The sequence below is a fragment of the Saccoglossus kowalevskii genome, chromosome 14 (genome assembly GCF_978046115.1).
Source record: "Saccoglossus kowalevskii chromosome 14, keSacKowa6.1, whole genome shotgun sequence".
NCBI lineage: Eukaryota > Metazoa > Hemichordata > Enteropneusta > Harrimaniidae > Saccoglossus > Saccoglossus kowalevskii.
In genome coordinates, this window is record NC_140654.1 from 15,567,385 (window position 1) to 15,591,371 (window position 23,987).

Consider the following 23,987-nt stretch of genomic DNA (forward strand, 5'->3'; position numbering starts at 1 on the left):
CGATAAAAGTGTGACTTCAATTTGACGAATGTGCAAATAATTACAATGTTTGGTGAAAGCTATTTTGTATACAACAAATGTGAAATACATCATATACAAAACAAAATTTGCCACTTTAATGTAAATGACTTGAAAATCATTAAAATTAGCTGACACTGGTTCAATTATCTCAACTAAAATCTCCTCTCAGTGACATCAAATGAACTGTCATGCGACAAGCCTGCCTATTTTAAATAAAATCTGATACGTATTAAATCACAGAGACAATCACGACTTAGCGGCATTTAGAGCTTCCCCAAGAAATGTAATGAACCTATGAACATCTGTAAAGGAATTGTACATGGCTGTCGGTGCTACACGAATAACATTTGGCTCTCTCTTGTCACACTGAAATGAAAAAATAAAGAAAAAAAAAAATATAAATAATTACAGTAATAACTGCCAATATATCGATTTTATATTGTGACAATATACAGTTGTTAGCCCTGGCTTAGGCTGCATCAACAATTGAAGTCCCAAAGTGAATGCTAAGGTCAATAACAGCCACATGAAGGCGATAATTCTTACTAATGTAGTTTGCCGAATTGTAGTTTAGCCATTCACACAGCCCGTTCATGATATTCACAATGCATGATGTAATTATTCGAAAAAGTAAAACGATGTTCAATGACCAGATTTCAACACCTTTTTATTTTGTATCATATCGAAAAGGGTGTGAGAGTGGGCACTTTGTCAAGCATTGTCACTCACACTTAAAAATGTGAACTTCTTGGTACTCACCACGACTCCTCGTTTTTCCAATTCCTCGAATACTTTTAGAATTGGTACAGAGAACATCAGTGAGAGCTGACATCCCCGTTGTTTTGGATCGGATGGGGTGATGATGTCCACATACGGTTTGTCGAGCTTGTTATCCAAAGGATCAGACGGTTTAGAATAGTATGTTTGAATCAGTAACTCTAGATAGCCAGTTAGCAGGTAAGACTTTGCTCTTAAATCAGACATCGGAACTTGCATGAAAATCTGTTTGAAATAAACAAATGATGTCAACGTAAAAACATAATTCAAATGCTACACTGCCATCATTTTCTATGGTTTCTCGTTGTTTTTTTTAAATGTGGATACGTGCTGTGTTTTCATCCAATCAATTACTGAGCCAATGTGACATTCATGGTACTAGTTGAGTGTGTTAATATGTCATGTGACATTGCATACACTAATAATAACTGGAAATTAATTGCTGTTCTAACAAATCCTCAGTATAGATTGTACACTAGTATTTTACCTCAATGTGTGTCATTATATTGTGTATTTGGTACCATAAACCTAATTTTGCCTCAGTATTAGATGGATCAAAAAATACAAAACAAATTGACAAAAACTTTTAAAAATGTATGCATATTTCCCAAGTGCACAATTTACCCTAATTCATTATAATAGTTCAAGGTTATATGAAATACAATGGCATCACAAAGCGTCTAACTTGTCAAAATTTCTGTTGCTGACGCAGACTTAGGTTCTTCAATGTAGAAACAAGAGAACTCTAACTTTGTCTATGATTTATAATGGAAGCATAGCACTACTAAGACTCATTCAGACTTACATCCATACTTGCTAACAGCGGACATACTAGAAGTGGTGGGGGGTTAGAAATCCTATAACCAGCCACACCAGGAGAAAGCTCCAGCTCTGCAACAAATAGACAGGGTTAAATAAAAATGTCCCATAATCACTTTCCATTTTATCACTAGAGGGCGCTAGTCCATATACATGGATCACACACACCCTACACTGCTTCCGTATCTTTACACTACATTACATTACAAAATGTGGAGCAATTATTTCATTCATTTTTGGGATGGCAAATATCATTGTAATTTTGTAACCCTTATCTGTTAAAATCAATGCAAAAGTAGTTATTTTCACTTGGATTTTATTTTCACTATTTTCAATGAGGAGATGAATCTGCAAAAATAAGATATAGTGAAACTAACCTCTTTTTCTAATATTTTACATTTAGTTCATCAAAAATCAGTGAAAATAAACTTCATACAAAAAAGCTAAAATGTCTTAAATTAATTTCAGCTAAAATAAAGTGCTTTACTGTACTTGGGCTGACAGGATTAGGGTTCAAGGTAGTGTCAGAAAATGATTTAGAGCTACTTTCTATCAAACGTAAACACGAAATATCACTCACCATTAGACATTTGAAATCGTGATTTGTATTCATGGCCCCACCATCCAATAAGTCTATAGAAATAGAAACACACATACTAGTATAATCCAACTGTTGGTTGTCATAGTAACAAAATTTGAAATTCCCAAATCATTTGCGTTTTTAGACCTGATGCATAGATCAGGATAGCCATCGTTGGAGCTATAGCATTTCAAATCTGATGCATCAGACATTTTATTAGTTACTATGGACAATGATTACCAAATATTGTGTACTACAATGTATATACCGTAGTTGTTCAAGTATAAACCCTCCTCCAAATTTACAGCATTTTACAACAAGTCATTTATCCGATTATAACCCCCCTCTTTTTGAAGGATGTGGTGGCCCTGAAAAGAACCATTTCATTTGTGTTTGCACAGGATACGCAAACGTTAATGTACCTCCACTTTGAAATGCGTTAGTGATTGTGAAACTGTTTTGTTTATAGTGGCAGAAAATTCACTGGTATTGTCAACGCTACAAAATAATAAAAATAATAAACCCATATACAAATCTGTTGAAATTAAAACCATTCACAGTATGTCATACATTCGATATTGAAAGTCATCTAAACTCTGTAAATACCAATGAATCAACTCTTTCAATGAAAATATCAAATTTGGACCAGTACGTGTAGGCATTATGAAATTATTGAAATTTGATCTAAAATTGGCTATTACAAAGCAAAAATTACCAAGAAACAATAGCAAATGTGCAAAATATTTCACCATAATTTTGCTAAGTTGTTATGATTACCACACTTACTTTGGAAAATCATTGTCTGCATGCTTTTCATGAATAAAAGCTCCTGCCATACCACCAGCACCGGCATTAAGGTACTAAGATAAACAAAAGTAATTCACAATAACAACCCGAAGAGGGCAGTATACCACAAAATTCTTTCCATCTTGTAGTGCTGCCTACTGTAGAATACTTTATTTTTGCTTGGAATTTATTTTCGCTATTTTCGCTGAAGGGATGATTCCGTGAAAATAAAATCCAGCGAATATACTTTTTTTCCTATATTTCACATTAAACTCATCAAAAATCAGTGAAAATTAATTCCATACAAAACGCCCAAAAAGCCTTTTTCAGTGACAATAAATTCCAGCGAAAATAAAGTATTCCACAGTATTACATAAACATGTTGGATGCGATTAAACACACATAGGAATTACATGGAATGTTGCTAATTAATTCCGTGTGACCGCCTATATAGGAGTTTGAAGAGGAAAACCTAACCTAGCTTTGGGGAATTATGAACATCAGTAGTTTTTATTTTGACCAAAAGTAAAGTCAACATTTTTGCAAATGACCAATATTCATTCCAATTATTTTGTTCTACAATTTCTCAAATAAAGCACAGTACCTTGTACGAACACCAGCAAGCAAAATCTACGTCCCACTCATGGAGTGATATCTCCACATTGCCAATAGCATGGGCAAGATCAAAACCAACGTAGCAACCCTAAAAACAACAAAAAAAAAACAATAAAGTAGTTACAAATAATCTCACTGCCATAATGAAAGATTCAGAGTGCAGAATTCCTAGTGAGATAGGGAGCTATGTGATGACACTGAGGTGAATATTACGGATAGTTTGTTATATAAAGTATCTGCTGTATAAATTGAGTAAGCTTTCAGGTGATATATAGGTTGCTATAGAGACGTACATGTATACTTAATAATTTTTAGAGTGTGTCTGATTCGCAGATCAATTTTTAACACATTTGTCCCTGCAGCAACCATAAACATAAATTAGATCTAGCTCAGATGATCTGTGACTTTGAGACAGCTGTAATATAGCATTTGTACACAATTTCTTATGTTTTTGACCCATGCTGAAGAACTGTGCACGAATGTACTGGTAATTTTGACACCACCAGTGTCAGAGATGAAGAAGATGAACTGAAATATGTCACTGAAACAAAACAATTAGCAAATTTCCCAAGACACTTACAAATATAATCAACATAGATATCAGTCAGTCATTTTAAATGTTTGGTGTTCATATTAAATTTCAATCAAATCGGCTCATGTCAAAAAATGTATGTATGTTGAAATTTTGTGATTGCAATTTTTGGGACCAAAATGGTTGCCAGTTGGTCAATGACCCACTGTGTATTTATTACCTTTTTATGACCAGCCTCAGTAATAGCCTTCATGTCAAACAACTGTCCCGTGTAATACTGAACACCACAGAAAACAATCACTGCAATGCTCTCACCTTCTTTCTCAATTAAATCTAAAAGATCCTCCATCCGGAGAGTTTGCTCACCCTGTAAAATATAACCACAAACATAAATCAAAAAAAGCTTAGAAAGAACTCCTGTGTGCTGAGAGTATTGAAGACACATTAAAAATTAATTCAAAATTACTTGAACTTGAGATGTTGATGGAAACGAAGAAAACTAATTATGCAAATAAGGTAACTAATATGAACAGATTTAAGTGTAAAACTAATAAGGTCTGCACAATGTACCAAGTTTCATTGAAATGTGATTAGAACCAAAAAAATATTAATTATTATGCTAATTAGAGAATTAATATGAACAGATTTTAACCCAAAATTAATAAGGCTGTCTATTGTCCTAGAGCATTTATGTACCAAGTTTTATTCAAATGTGATGATCAATACTTGAGATATCAGTATTAATTAAATATGTTAATTAGGTGATTAAGAAGCACAAATATTTATCAAAAACTAATATGGTGTATAGTCCTAGGTTCATTGAAATGTGATGTTGAGTACTCTTTAAAAGTGTCATTAAAATCCAATGAGTGGTTCTTTAGACATCAGTGCAACAGCCATGGAACAGCAAAAAGTTAACTAATTATGCAAATTAGGTAATTAATAGGCACAATTATTTATTCCAAAATTAATCAGGTCTCTGCATAGTCCTAAAAAATCTATGTCGCAAGTCTCATTGAAATGTGATGATTAGTACTTGAGATATCGGTGAAAAGCTGAAAATTAACTAATTATGCTAATTATGCTAATAAGGTGATTAATATGCACAAATATTTACCCAAAAACTAATTAGGTCTCTGCACAGTCCCCAAGTAACTATGTACCAAGTTTCATTGAAATGTGATCATTACTACTCGAAATATCAAAAGCTGAAAATTAATTAATTATGCAAATTAGGTAATTAATATGTACTGATATTACCCTAAAAACTATCAGGTCTGTGCAGTGTCACATGACATCTATGTACCAAGTTTTATTGAAATGTTATGATTAGTACTTGAGATATCAGTGGAAAAGCCGAAAATTGATTAATCATTATGTAAATTAGGTAAATAATAATATTAACAGATTTTTACCCAAAACTAATCAAATCTGCGCATTAGTTCAGAGCATCCATGTGCCAAGTTTCATTGAAATCCAATGAGTGGTTCTTCAAAAATCAATGGAACAGTCATAGAACAGCTTGAAATCAGTTAATTATCATGCAAATTAGGTAATTAATATTCATAGATTTTTACGCAAAACTTATCAAATCTGCGCACTAGTGTTAAAAGTGTTTGAAAAAAATGTCAATTTTATAAATATGTACATGTACAATAATGTGTGTATTATACTTTTAAGCTATGCTTTTAGAACAAAAAGTTGCCTAAGCATTTTTTTTCCCTAAAACTATTAGGAATATTTTTTTATTGCCCAAAAATATTCAGATTTCACTATTACAAAATATGGGAAATCATTTGCAATAAAAAAACATAGAAACCTTAAAAAAAAATCCTGTTTGCTGAGGGGTATTGGAGCTGTGTAAATAGAAAATATTTCAAATAAATTACAAATTTCAGATTAGTCTAATAAGCAAGATGCTTGTTGGCTAATACAGCCTTGCTCTTTGCTCAATGTGAAGATATTGAAATTTATAATATAACAGAAAACTAAAAAGAATAAATTTTATTGTATATCTGGGCCTTAATCCCTGATCACCTATGTTACAAGTTCAATTTCAAATTGATAAGTGTTAATTAAGATACCAAGTAATCATCTAAATTATGCAAATTAGGTAATTATAAATATGCATGGTTTCTATTCTAAAGTAACCAGGACTGTGGATTATCCAATAGCCTTTATGTAGCAAGTTTAATTTTAATTAAATGAGTGGTACTATGAGCTATATCTGCTGTGGGACCAAATCTACATAGATAACAATCTTTAAGTGATCAAGTCTGTGTATTATCCAAGATCTTTTTTTTTTTTTCAGAAAGATAACAAAAATATTAAATATGTATGAATTTGTTGATTATAAATATTTTTATCATTTTATTACTGTTTTATTTCAAATTTTCCACAGTTTCTAATGGTCAAACACTAAAGGAAAAGAAAATTTGCGTTTAAATGCAAGTATTGAATGACTGCTGTCTTCACTGTACAACTTATGTAAATGACCTGTCAGACATAGTGACCTGATAAAATAACTAGGACAGTTCAGCTATCTAGATCAGGCTTCAATGAGGTCAATTATTCAAGTAAAATAATGTTACTCAAAGGTTACGTTGACCTTACATTACTAGCATACTTATGTTGTTTTGTTCAAGCACACAATAATATCTTTAACGTTAAATTAAATTTTAAAATCAAAAATAATTTAAAATAGCGACTACCGGTAATACAGTTCTGCTATTTGAGATGCACAATGTGAAAACAACACGATACACAGTATTGAAAATTATTATACTCTTATAATGAAAAAAATTAATTTATTTTTCAGAAATCTTCTAATTTATGCAAATTAGGTAATCAATATGCATGGTTTTCAATCACAAACGAACCATTTCTATGGAATACCCCAGAGCATATATGTACAAAGTTTTATTGAAATCTAACTATAGTGGTACTTGAGATTTGTTGAACAACTACAAATTGGCTAATTTATTTAAATTAGGCAATTAATATGTACAGTTTATACTCTAAATGATGTTTCAAGTTTGCAATATTCGGTAAAATTACAGAATGGAAGATATCCTCACAAAAATGAATAAACTGTTAATAAGTATACATAGTATTGTAACCATAACTCAAACTCACCTCTCTAGGCTCTGCTAAAACCATGGATTCCTTCGGATCATAACCATGTAAGCGTATTTGCGATTCGACTGCATACTGAAAAAATAATCAACAACTCAATGTTGTAAATAGAATTGTTGGAATTGATTTGGACTGAATCATCACTGAGAAACATAAAGGCGCCTGTAGTCATAGCAATGCATTGTGTTTGATCGGGGTCTTATGCAACATAAGAAACACGCATGAATTAATTTTTGTACATGAAAATAAAATGCATGTTGCAAGACCCTTTAAAGATATTATCATTCAAGCAAATTTCATGCAATACAATAACTTTGGATCACACTCATTACAAAGCCTTAGAACGATATCGATTTCACCAAGCCCTGGGAAGACTTTAAAAATACTTTTTCTGTGAGCATCCATAAATCTAATATCAAATCATCAAAAAAACTTAAATTTGCTGGTTTACAAGTGTGCTAGTTTATCTGCAGACCTTCAGGTTCCCCCGAAAGTTGTAGCTATCAGTAAATGAATTCTGCCATGGCTTAAGTCTGAGACACTCAATCAGGACACAAATCAATACCTTGTTCAGCATTCCCAAATAAGATACAAACATGAGACCAACCAATCATATATTAGGTCCAGGATAACAAATATGCTACCAAGTGATTCCATGAAACCAAAAGTTGATATAAATACTTACATGATCAGATGGAAATGACTTCCCTTCTATCAGAATTTTATATCTATCTTTCGTTGGTCTATAAAACGATATCTAATAACAAAAACAGATATATACGACTGGTAAGTCAACAAACTATAAATGTTTACACGAATTTAAATTATTATCAAGAAATAAAAACACTATAAATTATTTAAACTTCATGAATTTAACATTCAGGGAAAATTATAAGCAGCGGAATCATGATCACCATGACTACCATGTAATTCTGCAATTGTCAAGCTAAGTGGTGGATGAAGTGGAAATGGGTTACAGTACTAGTAGTTTACTAATTTCAACTCTTTGAATTTGAAAATATAGTTACATGTTTGTTTTATGTATTCAAATTCCTTATAAATATACTCTCCCTTATTATGCTATCATCAACCTTTATAATATAGCTAATGTGGTGTTTATCTTATGAGATACGCAACTCTGGACTTTATGCCAATTCTAATCCTTGATCACACATTTGGGAATTGAACAGATGAAATCCGAAACATAAGTCCCAATTGCAGAATTCTTCTGATGGTACATACTTAAAAACTTACCAGCAACAAGTGTAAATTGACTGATAGGCCATTCATTGCTGCTACCTCCTCAGTCTTGGCCCCTGTACATATTGACAAAGCATATGTAATATGTATTAACAAAGAAGAAATTAAACACAATGATTGGAGTGGTGTTTATAATCAATAAATCCTATTTTGAATTTAGGTATCGCAAATACATAAAGTTTGATGGTCAAACAGTTAAAATACTACAGATACACATTTTCATCCATGCCTCAACAAATTGAGAATCATGGATGCATATTTTTGTATTAAAGTCATCCTTTGATATGATAGTGTATTTCAAGGGCTTGCAATAGTATAAAGGTAACAAGAGATGCAAAGTTTACTTACCGACCATCTTGGACAATTGTTCATGCACTACTTCATCAGCAAGAGCCCATGGAATCCGTCCATTAAAATGACCATGTACTGCACTGTATCATAGAAAATACAAAAAAAAAAAGCTTAGAAAGAACTCCTGTGTGCTGAGAGCATGGGCCTCATATGAAGTGGAAATAGGGATTATTTCAAATTAAATAAAAACTTCAGACTAGTCTTTTAAACAAGAAGCATGTCACGTCGTATCTGAAAGCTTATAAACATTAATCTAAATCAGAAATGAAATCGATGTGGTTCTCCAGATATCAGTGGAATAGATATTTACATACTGTAAAGGGGTTAATTATTCACTGGGTTTTAATTTTGCTTATTTCGCTAACTGGAAAATGCGCTAAAATAAAACCCAGTGAATATGTAGAATTGAGCATAGAACACATTATCTAAATGATAAAACCGTAAATTTAAAACCTACTGAATATGCCTGAAATGGTAAATCAGCGAAATTTAAACCCAGTGAAAATTAGCCATTTTACAGTACATGCTTTGCACACAAGAGTCAAAAATAGTTATTGTGCCCATAGGAAATTTGTTAAAGTTGTATTGTCAGAAATGTTTAAAACTTTTACATGTTAAAGTAATATGTGTACAGTAATAAATGTAATAAACAATAGTTCAGTATCTGAGAGTCTCCGAGATGAATTGCAAGTGAGATTCTCTGTATAACTCTGGAAGACGAACTTAGTCATACCATAATGCCCAATAGCAAATTTTTGTACAACTACAAGATCTCGCGAATTGTGTGAAAGACGTGTGCTGAACGTCTGTCGTAAAAATCGAACGATTTGATTTTGAACACGAATTTCTTAAATTTGTAGCTTACATCGAAAGGCCGATCTTTGACAGGGGAATATTCCGTTTGAATACCCTTACTTCATCAAAATTGACCATCATCAAATGTGTACAGCACAATATTAAGCATGAAAATATCCTCCAAAATACTTTCGCGTTTGTTGATTCTCACGCGATGTTCATCGTCACTTCGACAATATGACCTTTGTTTGTCTTGTTTTCACGTTCGATTTCATGCATAATGCGAGATCTCGCAGTGAGCGAAAAATGGTCTACCGGTATTAATACAGCCCCTACAGAAATCTGTAACTTGCCTTAAGGTGACTCAGTTAAGAAAATGAACTTCAATAATACAAAGTCATTTTTTGGATAGTTATTAGGTTTGTCTCCCTTTGGAATATATTTTACTTTTGACAATGATACATCTTTTTTCTATTTTTTTTTTAACTGACTGAGGTAGTTTTCCCCTTTTTACATACTTGTACTGGATTCCATTTTGATGTATTATTTTACATACTGTAAAATGACTAATATTCACTGGGTTTAAATTTCGCTGATTTACCATTTCAGGCATATTCAGTGGGTTTTAAATTCACGGTTTCGTCATTTAGATAATGTGTTCTATGCTAAATTTTACATATTCACTGTGGTTTAATTTAGCACATTTTTCCAGTCAGCAAAATAAGCTAAATTAAAACCCAGTGAATAATTACCCCCTTTACAGTACCATATGCTGTGTTTGCTCTATTAGAAGCACATTTTCAGTAGAAGTGCATATAAATTACAATTAGCTCTACCATGGTTCTATAAAATATGACTGTAATTTACATGAATGCTTGCACTACTAATAGAGCAAATACTGTACATGTATCATAACACCACATTTCTAATTGGGTAGTCTATGTTTTGGCAAGGGACGACAATAATTTCAGCATTCACACAAAATTTTTAGCTTTACTGCGGGAATTAAGTAACAAACCGTACGTTTTAGCCCATTTGTCCAGCTCATCATTGAGGTATTTTGCTACACCTTTCGGTTGCAATCCTAACGAGTTCCCACACAAATAAACGCTGTCAGACTCACCATCAACCAAGGAGGTATCAACTGGTGGAAGAAAAAGAGAGAGAAAAGGGGAAATGTATAATCTGTTCTACAAAATTGATACAATGTATATCATAATCTCTGAATTCACTTCCGGGGTCATTAGTCCGAAACTAAAATTAAACAAAGCTGAATACAAAGTTTTTGTCACTTCATTTTCACATCCTGGAATAAGCTACATTTGATATCCATGTAGAGTAGATAATAGACGAAGGAAAACTAATTAAATTTAATGTGAGTTTCACATCTCTATCTTTCCCTTTTCAATGTCAGTTCATACAGCATACATGTATGCATGCAATCATTTCAAAATATGTTACAAATTAAAAATGCTTATGCAAATCTTATACTGTAGAATACTTTATTTTTGCTTGGAATAAATTTTCGCTGAAGGAATGATTCAGTGAAAATAAAATCAAGCGAATATAGTTTTTTTCCTATAATTGAAATTAAATAAAAATCAGTGAAAATAAATTCCAGACAAAATATCCAAAAAGTCCTTTCAGCGAAAAATAATTCCAGCTAAAATAAAGTATTTTACAGTACATGTAGTTATGTACCAGCAAAACAAAATTCATGCATGAAAGCCTAAAATCCAGTTTTACAAACCCTGATGGAGGGAGGCCCATCTACAGGAGTTACATGTGCATATAAAATATAGGCAATCAGACTAAATAGGCCACTTTCGAGAGAAAATCAAACCAAAATATTCACAATTATACATGTATAAACAAGATACCTAAAAAGTAATAAAGCAATATTGTTTCTGGGAATTTATTCACTTGTTCACGAAATGGAGCACAGTACATACATGTATGGTACTTCAGTGTACGGATGGGGAAAATATTTGTTACTCTAAATTATGATATAGTACAGTACATGGAGAGTGATGTAACTATGTTACCTGTAGGTATCTCCTTCATTTTAGGGTAGAAATATTCCAGTCTAAATCGCCTCAATGCATCATTCTCATCCATGTGTGTGGCAAATTGTAAGTCAGTGATGCTGCATCCATATTCTTGAGCTTTCGCCAGCAAGGTTTTGTGGGGATGGGCCTCATTGGTGCAGCATGGTTCAGCAATGGTGGCCATGTTGGGATCACAATCTGAGAAGAGAAATTTATAATCATGCTGATTTCTGTTGCTTCATATATATGTATGTACACATATTGGCTCCGCTAGGATTGCCCTTAAAATCACTTTTGTGTGTGCGAGTGTTTGTGTGTGATTTTCAGTGTTTTCAGTATTACAATGTATCAACATAATCATAACGCAACTTTGAATGAACTGTAAATGTTGCATTAAATCAAAGAATTTAGAAAATACAATCGCAAAATGATTTGGAATAATAATTATAACAGCAGAATACATGCTAGTAACAAAGTGAAGTCACTTCAGGAAGACTGAATGCTTTTTGCGAGTTTTGTATATGGGGCCCGGTTGTACCGGTAGTTATAAACCGACGTTACCTTCATGTTCATGTCCTACCATGGCAACAGCCAAAAACATGTTGTTTGTTTTTTGAGCGGTACGGATTGCCAACCATCCTAAATATGTACCAGCACATGTTCAAATCCTCTTTTGGAATGCAAATTTTATAAAAAGGGAATAAACATAGAATTTCATTTTTTCATTTAGTTCAAATAAGGAATCTATAAATCTATTGTCAATTGATGACTGTATTGTGGGTAATGTTTTGAACCTGACGTTTTGGTCAATTTTGTTTTTTTGGAGATTTCAAGTTCTCGAATGCAAATTATATAGAGAAAAAAGGGATTAAAAATAAAATTTCATTTCATCATGACATTAAAAGTGGGAACTATTAAATCTATTGTCACTTAGGGAGGCAATCAAAATCAAACCAGCAGTTTCCGGCCCGTTAACAGGGGAGCTCCGAGCAATATGCAAATTTATGCAAGAATATTCATGAGCTGACAATTCAGTGCGGCACCTCCCATTTGCAAACAGACTGGAACAAATTGAAAACTCATTGTTTAACTCCAAAACAACATTAATTGCTGTATAAAAAAAAAAAAAGAAAAAAAAAATCATGAACACACATGCCATTGTACATTTTTAAAATACATCATAGTATAACAGTTTTTGCAGACCCAAAACTTAGCGTCGTGTAAATAACGTGTTTGCTTATTTATCAAAGCGTTGATTTCACAAAATTGCTGACCGTAAATGTTTTCTGTGTCATGTTGCTTTGCCACTGTAAAGACAGGATGACTTGCTTTACAACTAACACTGTTTTTTTAATGTAAACAATGATAACAAAAAAATTATAGTGGATCAGACTGAAATAAAATAACAAAACAGAACTATGCGTCCATGCAAAATCTGGGTGAGAAATACATGTCAGCGATTTTCTCTAATAAATTCATGTAATAATAATGTCTCCATGAACGCATTTGCATAGATTTCATTTGCATAGATTATGGGCCGTAAATATTTGCTTTGTTGACGTAAAATTATCAGAAGACTTGGTGTAAGTAAAACTACATCAGTAATCGGTATTAAAGGAGAACTTGGCAGAACGCCAATAAGAATAAAGGCGTCAACATTGGCAACTAAATATTGGTTCAGGCTAAATACCCTACCTGATAACCATATACTTAAATGTGCTCTCGATGAAGCAGTTAAGAATAATTCTAGTTGGATAAAACATATTGAAAATATAATGGGCCACAATGACTTTGAAACAATAAAATTGAACCATAAAGTAAATAACATTGATCAAATCTCAAATGTTGTTAAAATAAAACTCACAAAAGATTATGAAAAATTATGGAAAAAAAGCTTAAATTCTCCTCACAGTAAAAATGGTAAAGATGGCAATAAAATGAGAACATATAAATTGTTTAAATCGTTTTTGAAAATAGAAACTTACCTAACCGAAATAACAAACTTCAGCCTTCGGAGAATTGTGAGTAAATTTAGGCTTAGTGATCATAATTTAGAAATTGAAAGAGGCAGACAACAACGACAAAAATTCCTGCGGATGAGCGATTTTGTAAAAAATGTAATACAAATTCAGTTGAGGACGAACAACATTTTATCCTAGATTGTGAATTTCTCAATAAAGAAAGAGGGGAGCTGTTTCAGGAAATAGGAATTAAAAATAAACTAAATAAAACAGATAATTTCATTAAAATAATGACGTGCTTCATACCCCTGGCAAAGTTTCTAAATAAGGCAAAACAGAAATCAGGTATATAATAGCTATCACCTCTACATTGGGAGAATCCTGTAACTATCCTTAATTTGTTTTTCCTATTAAGCTTTTAACATCTTTTATTTTTAATTTTATCTTATAGTCTAGCTACTGTATTTTTTCTTATGATTTGTATTTTATTTACCATACTGCGCCCTCTGATGGCATAGTAGTGTAATAAAGTTATTCTTATCTTGCTATGATTTGAATAAAATCAATTATTTCCAAATAAAAAGAACTTTTAGTTGATTGCCCTGCATGCACATACATACATACAAGTTTTTTTTTTTTTGTTTTGTTTTTTAATACTGAGCTAAAATGGGGAATATTTGAGACAAGTGCGAGTACAAGTGCATTTTGGAATGCTTTAGAAGGAAAAAAAAACGTCTGAGGCACATAGTTCAAAATGATGCGTGCGGAAACGAGAAACAGAGATATTTTATTTTCTCAGCCTAACCGTGTTCTAGAAGTTTCCCAAGCATTTTTGCGTAACAGTTCCATGATAAGTTGGCATGTTGACTTTCCACTAATCGTTTCAGTGAAAGCAAAAATAAATTGATGAGCATACATTGAGCTGTATATGAAATCTACATTCGTTATGAAACCCAGTAGCAACTATATTGAGTTTATTCCTCATTTTCATAGATCAACTTGAGATACTATCTTGCAAATAATATCCATATCACAAATTAATGATTAAATTAAAGATTCATTAATTCTCGGTGGCCTACATATATGATTATTGCTGGATTACTAAAATTAGACACAAAAATAAGAATGGTGTTAAAATATCTACATCTATGTATCTTATTATAAAATATTCAGAATGAATGTCGGGGAAATGCCGGCATGAAGAGATTCCAGATAAAATAGGAAAGAATGAATGGACAAACATTCAAATGAAGGTAACTGCAGGATTTCATAGTTTGATTTTGGTCATTGAGGGTGCTATCACTAACAATAATTGTACTACATCAAGCCACACTCGTATAGGTTTCAGTATGTGTTGCGGATGGCCGAGGTCTGAGAAGCATTCTGAAAAGCGTCTATTTTTGGACTCTCCTGTCAGAGTGTTTTCAGTTCAGATGACTAGCACATGTCATTATGTAGTACAAAAGCCAACAATATCAGGTCAAAGGTCAAAGCATGTGTACACAAAATACTTGATGCATGTATATCTGAGGTCAGAGTTTAACTTGTATATCTGTATAAGGACATGTGTACTTTAGTCCTAATAAATAATTAAAGTAAACAGTGCCCTGATTTTGAAACAAAACCCACATTGAGCAGATTCCATCATTAATGGCGGCTATTGACAAAACATGGAACGACCCAAAGCGAGCCACAAACAAACCAAAATGAGCCAAATACATGTAACTCCAAAATGAGCTAAAAAACGAGCCATACATTCCAAAAACTAACAAACCAAAATTAGCCACAAAATCAAAAAAGGTGAGCGATCATTTTGAAAAGATACTTCGAACTGGCAGTTATTGCTGGATTACTAAAATAAGAGACAAAAAAAAATAAAGGATGGTATTAAAATACCTACATCTATGTATCTTATTATGAAATATTCAGAATGAATATTCCAGATAAAATAGTGTCCCAGAAAGCTGGTTGACACATCCCTTGAAGGTAACCTACTCAAGTGAACTAGCTACCATAGTTTAATATCCCTGGTAACTATGTCATGTTTTTTTTGTGCCCGGTACCAAAGGTGCTGAAGTGTGCAATTAAATCTTAATGGTTGGAACTTCCTGTCTTGATTAATTGCCTGATGTCATTTGACTTCACCTGACAGGTATTTCCTATTTTAGCGGATCATGTGACCCTGTTACCAATCAAATTGTTTTATTTATACGCGACCCAATTGAATCCCCTTAATATTTTTGATTGATTTAGCCCCATTTTGGCTTCAGTCACACACCCATATACTAACTGCTATAAATTAGCACACAAACCAGCACTCTTCGGTCAGTTCTTGCAACTCACCCACAAGACCTCAAGATCAAGCCCACCCCTGAAGAACTAAAGGCCTTGCACTCCACAGAGCTTGGACAAAAATATAGAGATAATTTTGGCTCTATACCAAGAGAATTGTGCATTGCTTTAAGTTTTCAGTAAAGATATTGTGAGACATCCTCTGTAAAGGTTTCATAGGGCAGCTTCAATGTGCTGTTGTCTTGGCAAGTCTATGTGACTGTGACCCATGACCCCACGTGACTTCCATGTACCATGTCATTATTGTATTATTAATAAAAGAGGTTAACAGCGTATACTGTGTTAAAGTGATTCAATTATCAAAGAGTTCCCTTGCCCCGCACCAGTCCCATTGAGTGATATATTTTCACTCCAAAGAACCCCTACCTGTTGACGGGAAATACGCTACCTGTCCTCACCTATCAACAAAAGAAGCAAAACGTTACAATATAGTTAAGAATGAATGGACAAACATTCAAATGAAGGTAACTGCAGGATTTCATAGTTTGATTTTGGTCATTGAGGGCGCTGTTACTAACAATAATTGTACTACGGTACATTAAGCCACACTCGTATGGGTTTCAGTATGTGTTGTGAATGGCCGAGGTCTGAGAAGCAGTCCGAAAAGCGTCTATTTTTGGACTCTCCTGTCAGAGTGTATTCAGTTCAGTTGACTAGCACGTCATTATGTAGTACAAAAGCCAACAATATCAGGTCAAAGGTCAAAGTATGTGTACACAAAATACTTGATACATGTATATCTGAGGTCATAGTTTAACTTGTATATCTGTATAAGGGCAAGGATACATGTATGTGTACTTTATTCCTATTAAATAATTAAAGCAAACAGTGCCCTGATTTTGAAAAAAAATCGTTTGATAAAGTATAATTTAAATTTTTTATCTTATATCAGGGGAAGTCATTTGAGAAAGAGTGATCTGCACTCCACTCGCCAATCACTCTCGCAAATAGAGCTAATTATCACTCATGCAATGGACACCATTTTCTAGAGATTTGCATAGTACAGTACGAGTGTATCATTTGAATGTGTAAGCTGGCTTAAATATACCGGTAGCTGGCTTAGATTGCTTTCTAAATATGCCACATATTTAAATATTTAGGCGTAATCCGCCTAAATATTTCCTATAATAGTAACACAGGTGAATACTACAAAGAAATTATGGATGACAAATATACTCCCTTTAAAAATGATCAGTTTTCATGAAAAGGCACAGACTGCTGATAGGCACACCAAACTGTACTGTATCTCTTGCTATAGCTACCTTGATCACTCGCTGTACTAAGTACAGAAGTGCTAATGGACATGGCCTGATTTCTACTTTTATAACTCTAAAAATATCTATTGGGACTCACTGGTACATGGAACACAGTACACGCATAGTTATATAGTCCAGCATTGCCTGAAGACAATAACAAAATTAATGTTATTGCCTGACTGACTTTGTGTTATTTATTTTATCACACCGAACAGACATCAACCCACATAAACAATTGCATTGAATATATATCTCAATGCCTGTGCACACTAATAACATTAATATTAGAAGTATGTAAAATATGTTATTTCATTGACTTTGTAACACAAAAACCATACTCAACATATACAGAACTAAAACCAAAATTCAAGTGCATCTGTACAACTATAGCAACTATATGAGTTTATTCCTCGTTTTTATAGATCAACTTGAGATACTATCTTGCAAATCATATCCATATCACAAATTAATGATTAAATTAAAGATTCATTAATTCCCGGTGGCCTACATATATGATTATTGCTGGATTACTAAAATTAGACACAAAAAAAGGAATGGTGTTAAAATATCTACATCTATGAATCTTATTATGAAATAGTCAGAGTGTTTTCAGTTCAGTTGACTAGCACATGTCATTATGTAGTACAAAAGCCAACAATATCAGGTCAAAGGTTAAAGCATGTGTACACAAAATACTTGATGCATGTATATCTGAGGTACGAGTTTAACTTGTATATCTGTATAAGGACATGTGTACTTTAGTCCTATTAAATACTTAAAGTAAACAGTGCCCTGATTTTGAAACAAAACCCACATTGAGCAGATTCCATCATTAATGGCGGCCATTGACAAAACATGGAACGACCCAAAGCGAGCCACAAACAAACCAAAATGAGCCAAATAACTCCAAAATGAGCTAAAAAACGAGCCAAACATTCCAAAAACTAATGAACCAAAATTTGCCACAAAATCAAAAAAGGTGAGCGTTGATTTTGAAAGGATACTTTGAACTGGCAGTTGGGGGGGGGGGCGTTGTCCCCAAACGACACAATGAAAAGATGTAAATAATAAATAAATAAAAATCTTATGATAATATGAGTAAGTAAATAATAAATAATTATAATGCAATAACAAAAACTAATGCATAATAATTTTAAGTGATAAATAAACACTACTAGATAATTATTAAGAAGTAACTAATATGTAAATAAAGTCTGGACCTACTATTTCCAAGCTGTGCTGCAAATGGAAAAAAACAAAACAAAGGGTAACAAGAAAAAAGTGAGTAAAGAATAAAAACCTGTAATATAAAAAAGTGCTATTTACTATGTTCCTCGATATCGCCCGGCCTGTAACTTAAAGTGCGGTGGTCGTCGCGCAGCGCGTGTTCGAATATCATGTAAATAAATAATGTACCGGTCACTGGTAGCATAGTGGTTGTCGCATCAGACTCATGATCGGTAGACCCAAGTTCAAATCCTACCTTAGGCTGAACATCAAAATGGTCGACCCCTACCCTGGGTGAGTGTACCACAGACTCAATGGGAAGGCCAATTCCACTGGCCGAGATTCATTCACTAACGAATGCGACTTTGGGGGAACCTTGGTTAAGGTCCGCAGGTGCTTGTGTTCGACCGGGCCTGGTTGACGCCAGGATAGCGCATTACAAATTGCCATTTGACAGAGATGGCCACACAGCCCTGTCATGTAGTCCCAAACATGAATATGACTTCTGTGGCAAAATGCACTATGTGTCTTCACTAGAACTTGCAATTTGCACATACAAAAAAAAAAGTCAGGAGAGACAACAGTGACACTAAATGTCCGGAACTGTCGCCTGGCACAAAAAATATTTAAAAAAAAAAAAAAATAAAAAATAATGTATTTTACACACGTTGTATACGTCGCTATGAGTCCCATATCGAACAGGATGCACAACGACTGCCACCCTTTAATTTGGAGGGATATTACAACGCGTTTTTCACAAACGACACACATTTTAAATTGCGTTGTAGCTTGTGATAAGGGCGACTAGTACATTTTACTGGGGAGATAAAATTTTAATTTAGAACGCAAAACGGTTGCTATGTAACAGTTTATGGCTATGAAGGTTAGTTTACCGGTAATAGTAAAATTTTATTTGATAGAATGATCTTGAAGTAAATAAAGATTGGTCACAGTAACGAATGATTGATATGATGTGGTGTGTAAATAAGAAACTATCAATCTTAAAATGTCACCGTGGAAATTATCGCAATAAAATGCTTATGCATACAAGCGTGTGTTTTTTTTGACACACTATCGGGACTCACCCCTCTGATTGTCTGAATCACTGTGAATGATGCTGACATTACAGAAATGTAGAGAGGCAAATTATTTTTAAGTTTTGAGCTGGATTTTTTCACGATGGTGTACCTGTAATATTGTCCTTCGTTCTATTAAAGGAGTAAGTTATTTTTTTACCTCTTAGCCTGTGCAAAGAAGCTGTGCGTGAACGCAACTATTATTTATTTATTTGCATACGTACATATACCCATTACGATTTGTTATTTATTTACTTGTGTTGACTTTTTCTGGGACATTGCCAAATTATTCAGATGACAACAACGCCTCCAACTGCCAGTTCAAAGTATCCTTTCAAAATGGCTGAACACTCATCCTTTTTAGATTTTGGGGGTATTTTGACTCATTTAGGGTGTGGATCGTTTTGGTTCGTTCCATGTGACTTAAAATTGTGGGGGTATTTTGGCTCATTTAGGTTGTGAATCGTTTTGGTTCGTTCCATGTGACTTAAAAATATAAGTTGCCCTTATATTGAACTCAATTTCTCTTATCTGGTAATTGAACATTGAGTAACAATTTGGGCGGGGTTTCCAAAAAGTGTACATCTCGTGCATTGTATACTAATTTTACATTTGACCTTGAAAATGGGTGCATGCCGATGCTATTTTGTTCTAAATTGTATAGTTATAATGTCTCCCTAATTTGCTGCGCGCCTTGGCCTTGGGGCTGTGTGGTGTGCCAATAAAACAATTGATACATATGATTGTTATCAGAATATATACCGATGACATCTTAAGCATGAATTTGACTAGTAAACGTGGTTGTACTCACCCGGTGAAAAAGTAGGGAAAACAAACTTATGTATTCAGGTCACCGGGTCACAAGGAGTGAAGCATCCACCCAATATCCTTCCCAGAGGCCTTTGCGCTTTACGCAATAGTGCCTCTGCCACAGGCAGCCTTCAATTTTGTAGTCAATCACCTCACTACGCACGGCCATTTTCTTGTACCTGTTACATCTGAAAACGTACTACAAAAAGTGGGAAAAAAACGTATGTGACATCCGAACTATTTATTAATGTCAGACCTCAGTAAAAACGCAAATACGAACCATTTTATCGCGGACTATGTTTTGCAAGGTAATGTTACTGTAGTGAAATGGCGCACGTGATACACTAAAACTTGGAAGAAAAAACGTTCTGTTATCGTATATAGTTGGGAAAGAAACATTAAAGACTAATTTAACTGAAAAAAAGTTTCATAACATTTCCGTTCATCTTGTATTCTGGTGAATATATCAATACTATTTCTGGCTTGAACGGGTTCGATTTTGCGCGTCTAACAGCATCAGAACACACAGGTTCTAGTAAGTTTATATAGTTAGTCATTTATAGTAGAAACTAGTGCTTTGGCATGTAGGAAAGGATTGTAATTTTCTAACGCAAGTCATGTATATTTTGTATAAATAACTGAACATTTTATTTAGAGTCAGGACGTGAAACCTCTTAATAAAGTGATTAAAGTAACCGTGTGACTTACGCATAACTTTGTTAACCGACAGGGTCTTGTAGTTCGAACATATTCGAATATGCAAATGAGTTCTATGCAAAGCAGTGTGCAGTGATGATAAGTAACGCGCATCGAACTGTGCGGAGTTCGATGACGCCTTACTAGCCGATTTTGGCTAAAATTCCGCTCCGCCGCCTCGTTACAACAGTGTTTATACGCGGAACTTGATATTGCTTTTTACAATTTGGGTTGCCTTTGAATCACATATTTTAGTGAAATATTGTTTATAGAGTGAAATATTATTGTCATACATAATTCAATCTTTGAAACAACAGAAACTAACACATAATAACGATAATCAAATTTGTGTTTGAAGTTCGAAAGTAGTTGCGTTATTTCCGGTTTCAACTAGTTCGAAAATAGAACGTCCTTGAGCGCAATAAAATCACGCCATCCGAACCAGACTCTAGCAGCGTAAACTTATTTCAATTTGCGCAATTTGGGCCCAGTTTGTTCTTACAAGTTTTCTAAGTTTCAATAATCATTATTTAGTAAACAGGTCTCTGAAAAGATTTAATATATTCGTAAAATACGTGGCAATCAACTTCGAAACGTTCGAAATTTCGAACAAACTCCCGGCACACCTTGCGCGATATGCGTCAGATCGGTGTAGAAGACGCCGAACTGCAGCGTCAATGAAGCAAAGCTGCTTTGTGCAGTGATGATAAGTAACGCGCATCGAACTGTACGGAGTTCGGCATCCACCACGAATCATCCTGCGTAACAAGGGTCACGCGCCATCCTCCGGTAAGTCCGTGGGGCCGATGGTAGAGAATGACCACGAATGTGAAGACAGCGTTCGGTTCGATTCACGTTCAATTCGCGTTCGATTCACGTACGATTGAAACGTCCACTGAAATACCTACAATTCACTCAAATGTTGATATTATATATAGTAATTTCAGCTAATTTAACAATATTTTTGAGCAGGTAAAATAGAGATCAATTTAGTATTTTCTGTGGAAATCAAGGTTATATAATACTTTCATAGTGCGCATGACAGTTCCTTGACTCCACAAATCCCGCGTTTTCTGATGATATCCGACGATTTCATGAACGAAAATGGCCAGCAGCCAGAATCAAGGGGGATTCGCACAGAGTTCTGGGTAAATCAAGGAAATACTCGCTGTTACGGCACGCCTGATTGGCTGAAAATGAGTATGCGCACTTGATTTACCCAGAACTCTGTGCGAATCCTCCTTGATTCTGGCTGCTGGCCATTTTCGTTTATGAAATCGTCGGATATCATCAGAAAACGCGGGATTTGTGCAGTTTTGAATAAAACCAAGATAGCAATTATAAACAATGGTTATTAACGTAACACCTGATCCCCTCTAAAATTTTTGTTTCGCATTTTAAGGTAAGAAATCGAAATTTGAAACCGACAGGGTGTCGATTTACTAGGTGCCATGTTTCACAACTTGTTTATTTATATACGTATAGCGGAGGATTTTTTTAAAAAAATTAGTATTTATTGATTTTCAGCCCCCAAGTGACTGTGCCGCAAACCTACCGTCCTGAATAGCGCCACCTGTGTTGACACCAGTGTGGCTCTATGCTTTCATCCTCATGCAAAAGCTACGGCTCATGTAGTATTGTTTTTCGGAGGTATTTAAATATATTTGTAATGTGGTACAAAGTACTAGTTATACACAAATTAATCTAATATGTTTAAGCAGAGAAATGTATTAATGCTGAATATAGTATGCTGCGATTATCATTATTGACAATTATTTTATCGAATCGCGAACGAGGCTATTGCTTCCAAAATGGCGGACCAAGACGACGGAGATTTGTCGCCTCAGCAAACTGAACATTTGCTGCAATTTCAGGTAAAAAAATATATTATTTCATATCTTAAATATTTATTTGTTTCGAAAGTTACAATGCAAAGTATCTCTGCACAATTTTTTGGCGGGCAATGACTCAGCTATCTCCTAGTTTTCTATTATTATAGTTTCGTTTTGGTTCTAACGTTTTCAACTGAAGCTGTACATTGCAGATGAGTCATATATTAATTTTAGAAAGAATGTTATCTTTAATTCTACAAATTGTATGCATAACAATTCGTTATTTGTGTTTTGAAATACAGTCAATCGACCAGCATGCTATTTATTTTTTGTTTGTTCATGTTTATTTTTTCTGTGTTGCAGTATTTGCCATACGTTGTGCAATCGCAAGATCATGTCAGATCAGTAAACTAATAGCCTGATCATTCAGCCTTGCTGTAGCATAGGTTGAATGTATCACCACAGGGAAGGGCAGTCTCATCCACAGGTGCTTGTCACGTTTCTTAATCAGTTGTCTGTATGAGTTAGAACGAGATAATATAGATACTAGTAAGGTAGGAAAGCTTCGTCCGTTTCTTTCTTACACCAACTCGGAAACTGTCCACATTTTATCAATTCACAATGTTTTAATCCTTTAAATTTGTCCACAAATGGAAATTAATAATAGGAGAATCGATTGATCACAGTCATTACCTCGTTAAATACGATCGGTCATGTTTACAGGCTTGACAAAAATCACTCGGGCGATCGGTAACAAAACCCTTACAAGGGTCGTCTTGAAAAGGAAAGGTGCACTACTGCGCAAGTGTTTTTTTTCAAGCCTGTAAACATGACCGATCGTATTTAACGAGGTAATGACTGCGATCGATCGATTCTCCTGTTATTAATTTCATTGTAGCTAAATTTAAAACATTGTGAATTGATAAAACGTGTACAGTCTCCGAGTTGGTGTAAGAAAGAAATGGACGAAGCTTCCTACCTTGTCTACATTTATTATATGCGTGTGTACGTATATAATCTTGTTCTAACTCATACAGACAACTGATTAAGAAACGTGA

At 34.0% G+C, this 23,987-nt stretch overlaps 2 protein-coding genes across 3 annotated transcripts in view; one reads left to right on the top strand and one right to left on the bottom strand.

The window, feature by feature from the left end:
* Positions 1-94: 94 nt before the first annotated feature.
* Positions 95-20,502, bottom strand: LOC100374505 (kynureninase-like). The gene is made up of 14 exons (XM_078006082.2): positions 20,403-20,502; positions 11,717-11,917; positions 10,695-10,815; positions 8,874-8,956; positions 8,520-8,581; positions 7,951-8,022; positions 7,266-7,340; positions 4,351-4,497; positions 3,588-3,686; positions 2,984-3,057; positions 2,198-2,250; positions 1,604-1,689; positions 781-1,023; positions 95-387 (listed from the first exon to the last, which is right to left on the bottom strand). The coding sequence occupies exons 2-14, from the start codon at positions 11,901-11,903 to the stop codon at positions 268-270; spliced, it is 1,422 nt and encodes a 473-aa protein (XP_077862208.1). The 5' UTR covers positions 11,904-11,917; positions 20,403-20,502; the 3' UTR covers positions 95-267.
* A 2,340-nt stretch (positions 20,503-22,842) lies between these two features.
* The window catches only part of LOC100377208 (FAS-associated factor 2-like), a 28,859-nt gene continuing 27,714 nt past the window's right edge, over positions 22,843-23,987 (top strand). The window contains exon 1 of one of the 2 annotated variants that reach the window (XM_085507964.1): positions 22,843-22,971. In XM_085507964.1, coding sequence (XP_085364090.1) covers positions 22,909-22,971 — 63 coding nt within the window. In that variant the 5' untranslated portion in view covers positions 22,843-22,908. The remainder of the gene's footprint in view (positions 22,972-23,987) is intronic. The other variant, XM_006825424.3, reaches the window with a different exon arrangement.

What these genes read in the sequence shown, in the direction of transcription:
- LOC100374505 (XM_078006082.2), bottom strand. Translation starts at nt 11,903, where the DNA reads ATGGCCACCATTGCTGAACCATGCTGCACCAATGAGGCCCATCCCCAC. An exon ending in ACAATTGTCCAAGATGGTCG is followed by an intron (nt 8,582 to 8,873) that starts GTAAGTAAACTT and finishes CAATATGTACAG; the next exon opens with GGGCCAAGACTGAGGAGGTA. An exon ending in TTTTAGCAGAGCCTAGAGAG is followed by an intron (nt 4,498 to 7,265) that starts GTGAGTTTGAGT and finishes TATATTTTACAG; the next exon opens with GGTGAGCAAACTCTCCGGAT.